This window comes from Bradysia coprophila, unplaced genomic scaffold (assembly GCF_014529535.1).
Source record: "Bradysia coprophila strain Holo2 unplaced genomic scaffold, BU_Bcop_v1 contig_376, whole genome shotgun sequence".
NCBI classification, from domain to species: Eukaryota; Metazoa; Arthropoda; class Insecta; order Diptera; family Sciaridae; genus Bradysia; species Bradysia coprophila.
The window spans coordinates 1,546-7,022 of record NW_023503635.1 but is presented as its reverse complement, the minus strand read 5'-3'; the positions used below and the strand labels follow the sequence as shown (position 1 = coordinate 7,022).

The window sequence follows — 5,477 nt, the reverse complement described above, 5'->3', positions numbered from 1 at the left end:
CGCTCCGACTGTTCTGATGGCTCGTTTGTTCGATTCGTGTGGCGAATATACCTTTCATTTGATGGGTCTGTAGGTGTATATGGAATTACCTTTCTAATGACACCCCACACCGATGCCCCAAATTTGCATCAAAGGTACACTTTTCTCAAAGCACATGGAACTTTCACATACAATTTTATTTTTTATTCAAAGCTGACATATTTTTACTCGAAAATGTGGTCGTACATTTTTAAAAAGGGCTATCGTAAAAAGATATCAGCGATCAAAAATTTCGAAACGCAGAAATGTAGGCTACAATTTCAGCGTACGCTCGGAAGCTCTTAATTATCAATTTTACCATTTCCTAATTTGGAAATATGAATTATTAACTAATCTACAAGAGAAAGACGTAGAGATGTTGTTTTGGCCGAAGCCGGATAATATATGAATTTATTTATAAAAGCTACGGGTATTTATACCCTAGACGAGGGTTACTAAGATTAGTTACATATAGTTGGCACACTAAGGTTTCTGTGTCACCACAGTTTCAACATAGATTTCAAAGCTCATTTTTAGTGGCATCATATTTAACAGGTGATATATTGTATAGTAGAGCTTGATAAATTGTCCAATGTCTGTCACGGCGCACTGACAAAAAATATTTTTTCGCATTACCTGTGACAGATAATATTTTCAATAAGATTACCTACTGATGGTAATGTTAGGAAAAGTTATCTGCCACAGATAACATTACAGAAATGTATTACCTGTGATTGGTAACGTGCACCAAAAACGTTCTGTAAGTAGGCAATTTGTCAAAAATTACCTGTGGCAGATAATGTGACCGGCCAATGTTATCTGTAACAGGTAAAGTGCATTATCTGTGGTAGGTAATCTACATGGGCTGTCATAGGTAATGTTTCAGCTTATAACGACAATAAGCCTTGCAAAATCGTGTACTGAATGGCTCAGTGACAACGCGCTAGGCTGGTGATCCGAAGGTTGTCGGATCGAACCCCGGCGCGTGCAACATTTTTTTAATTTCATTTGGCACATTACCAGTCACAGATAACGTTTCACGTTACCTGTCACAGATAATTTTCGAAAGATTACCTGTCACAGATAATGTAACGAAATTACATTACCTGGAGACGCTGTGTCCGCTGTTTAATCTTCTGTCAGTGTGAGCTTGAAATTTTTTATGAGACGGAGTGGTTGTAACATAAATGTTATGATCATGATCGCTCCGTTCCGACCGCTCCGATGCAGTGACCATTACTCAGTTTACCAATTTTATTTTATGAAGTTTTGGTGTACACTTTTTTCGGTGAAATTTTTCCGTTGAGGCTGCAATTTTCGTATTTTCGTAGCTCATAATATTCCTAATTTGACAGTTGTAAGTATAAGAACTCATATCTCATATGCTCAAAACAAACGAGGCATTGAAAACGTGTTTTGGTCCTATTTTTCATGACGAAATTTTCGAAACTGTCAAATGAAGTTAGAACTTTTTCTATTCAAAATTGCGACTGCTGCATCTGTCAATGAAAACTAGGACCAAAACACGTTTTCAATGCCTCGTTTGTTTTGAGCAATAAGGTTTCGAGAATCTGCGCCCTGAATGCGTCAACAAAACTGATATCACATTAGCTTCATCGCCATCTGCCACTGTTTCGATCTGAGAGACAGTGCAATGCAATTCCGTAATTCCTCAAAAGTTTCAAAGAATTATTTTTGCCACACGTGGCTAGTCATAGCCTGTTGCAATTACAAGTCTAACGAATCATTAGCAAAAGTAAACTTTTATTCCGCTTCATCACTAACCATGTAGTCACATGTGTTCAGACACCACAAAGCTGGTATAAGTCAACAAAACATGTACGAGTGTTGTGCAAGAACGAACGAGCGCCTCTGTTTTCCAAAGTCATGCAGTCATTATAGACCTTTTGAAAAACCGATCTAACATTATAAACATATCTCGGTGTTTCTATGTTAGGGGCCATTCACAAATTACGCACGCACCAAATTCGAAATTTCAGACCCCCCTCCCTTGCACGCGAAAATGTATGGAGAAAATTTCAAAAATGTATTAGGCGTACGCTTTTGTCAAACCCCCCTCCCCCCTTAAGAGCGTGCGTAATTTGTGAATAACCCCTTAGAACCAAACATTCACATGTACTTGTGTACATGAAATTCCGACTCAAAATTTTATTTATTTGAAATTTAATTTCACATAAAGACTTGATAAGTAAAAACTGTTTTTAGGAAGACAAACAGTATCAGCAGCTTATTTACGGGGCTTGTAACAATACTCTGACCTACGAGAATTTACCCGATAATGAATTGATACGGTAGTTATGTTCAGCGACCGTAATCTTAACTTATTGGATGATAAGAGCGAATCTACAATTGAACTTGTCGAAACTACGAGTGATCATGCAAAAGATATAAGTCTATGCAGTACATTAGGGTGTGTCTATAAATTTTTTATTTTTTATAAAGTGTCGGATTCCGATCTACCGCGATTCACCATCGCACTAGGTACGAGCATTATTATTCAACAATTTTTTTTATAGAAGAATATTATAAGTTTACATTGCTGCTTTTCTGCAAATCGATTTTTCCGAGGTAGCCGTATTATGAGTCCAACCAAAATAAAATCTACAAATGCTTTTCCAATGTTTTCACTCGACACCGAAGCTAGAAGGTCCATAATGGCATTCACATAAATTTACCGTGCACCCTGGTCTAACTTCTAAGAAATTTATAAGTGAAAAAGGCATCTCTTTTGCACTGTTAAAACAACATACGTCCTTTGTGCATGAAATGGCTGGCACACAGCTTCATTGCTGCCTTACTTCGGGCATGAATATTCCTATGTCTGACATGTATATATCGTGCATGTGACACGTATAATCATAAGAGTGTTACGAACAGTCACGAGGAGTGCGTATGATTATACGTACGATGTACATGTCAGACGTTGGAATATACACACCCGAAGTAAGACAGAAATGAAGCTGTCTGCTAGCCATTTCATACGTGCTGGACGTATTCTGCTTTCTCAGTGTGTGTAACTGTTTTTCAACGGCTCATACAACAAAAAAAGAGTTTCGACAATAAAAAACTTAAATATTTTGAGATATCGTTGTCGGAAGGTCCAAAAATGGGACATCATTCAATAATCAAAACAAAGTTTTCCGCTCTTGCGAGCCCCATATGCGACTGGACGGGTATACTATCTCACTTTTTGAGATAGCGGTACTAGTTGAAATATTAAAAGTTCAATTAATGATTTATATGTTCACTCTCCTTCCTGAGCTATTCTGAACAAGTTACCAACTGTAGTGTGTCAGTTATCACGTGTAAATTTTCTTAAGCCTTTCCAAATGGAAAACATACTGAACTCAATCATACTTTTGATGTGTACGGCTTGCCTGACGACAGTTGAAACTTCAGAACTAAGAGATTGTTTGGCAGAGCTTGGCATCGACGTTGATTCGAATTTAATCGAAAGAAATCTTGCAAGTAATTCAGTGTACGCTGCCATAAATTTTCAATGGCAAGAACGTGGAGCATACCGCCATCCCAAAGCCTATCTTCTCATAAATTCGGCGACTGATATTCAAGCTGCAATTAAATGTGGACGAAGTCTTAATTTAGAAATAGTTGCACGGAATGGTGGGCACGGTTATATTAAATCTGCCTACGGTCACAGCAATGGCGACAATACACTGATTCTGGATTTGAAAGCGTTTAAATCGATTGTGGTAGATCAGCAAGCAAGAACTGCAACAGTAGATGCTGGTGCTCTCTTGGGACATGTTGCTTACGAGCTATGGGAAAATGGAAATTTTGTATTTCCCTACGGTATCTGTGGATCCGTGGGAATATCTGGATACGCGCTAGGCGGTGGGCACACACTATTAGCTTACAAGCTTGGCCTGGCAATTGATAACATAATCGAATTGGAAATGGTGAATGCCAACGCAGAGTTACTTACAATTAACAATGAAACCAACACAAATTTGTTTTGGGCATTGCGTGGAGCTGGAGCGACCGGATCATTCGGAATTGTAACTAAATTAGTCCTTCAATTACATCCGGCTCCACATCAAATTATTAACATTGATTTAGAGTACAATTTTGAACAGTTCCATGATGTTTACGCAGCATATCAAGCAAGCGTTAACGCATCATTTAATTATCGGTTTACATTAAGCAAAGGGACTATTAAAGCATCCGTTTCAGATATACAAAGTGTAACCGAAGCTGAAACTATCGGAGCACAACGCATCCAACAAGCAATTGATTTGCTTCCTGCACCAATTAGTCCGCCTGTGCAAACGTTGCTAACATTTACCGATTTTCTTACAAAATTGATGTATGTAACACGTAGCTATAGTTACATCCGGCCTGGCCTTAATATATCCGAACCAAAGGATCTTCGTAATATTGCCAGCTATGGAACGGGATCGGAGTGGTTCAAGGCTAAGTCGTTATTTGTTAATAAATTGCTGAGCCAGAGTGAGATTATGGAATTTAAAGAATTGCTCGGTACGATCAGTTTACCCGATCTTTACATTTCTCTCGAAACATTTTCGGGAAAAGTGAACGAATTCCATCCACAAATGCATTCGTCATTTATTCATCGTGATGCCTATTTCGATCTGTACGCATACATGGTACGGGAGAAAGCAGATGCGCCGGTTGAATCAGCTAAATTGAATGAGTTTTTCGAGAAAAGTAAACGAATATTGAATCATACGACTTCATATCAAAATTATGCGGACGATGAGATGAGCGATGCTTTAGAACGATATTATGGCGCAAATTTGCCACGATTAATTGATATCAAGACGGAAGTTGATCCGGACAATTTTTTTACCAGTAATCCACAATCGATACCTGTTAAAAACTCATCGGGTTCATACACTGCATCCATTTCAAAATTAATATTTTTCATCCTACTTGTACGTGTGATAATCGCTAACCTTTTGTATAATAAAGTTTGAGAAAGATGACACCCAGAAACAGTATTCGCAAAAATCCAGCGGATTTGACGGTTCTATCGCTACGAGACGCTTTAGCACCTGAAATCATTCACAAAAAAGTTGTTAGATCTTTTTAGATTGTTTAAATTTGTAGTGGTGCCCAGAAGGTGTCGGGGAATCTCGCGCCGTGCGAAATTCCTACTCTAGAGTGGTAGTTTCGCGCCCATACATTTTTTGAATCTCCAGTTTTTTTGCCAATGTGTGGTTGGAAGTCAGCGCGAATTATACATTTTTTTTTTATAGAATTTGGGGCGAATTTGAATTGAAAAGTTGGAAATGGGTGTGAACTCGATTTAGAGCATTTTTGGAAAAACTGAACACTTATGTCAAAATCATGATCGTATTCTCAATTAGGATTTTCTACTCATGTGTATTGACTGAATTCCAGTACAATCTAGTCACAATTATAGTCGATCTGAATTCGCTCGATACACTCAATATAAT

General features: G+C 38.1%; 1 protein-coding gene across 1 annotated transcript; it reads left to right on the top strand.

Moving 5' to 3' along the window:
- Window positions 1–3,401: 3,401 nt before the first annotated feature.
- LOC119082129 (uncharacterized FAD-linked oxidoreductase YgaK-like) lies at window positions 3,402–4,869 on the top strand (the record flags this gene model as incomplete). Its single annotated transcript, XM_037191508.1, has 1 exon — window positions 3,402–4,869. A coding segment is annotated over exon 1 (1,468 nt), but the record flags the coding sequence as incomplete, so codon positions are not given.
- Window positions 4,870–5,477: the final 608 nt, after the last annotated feature.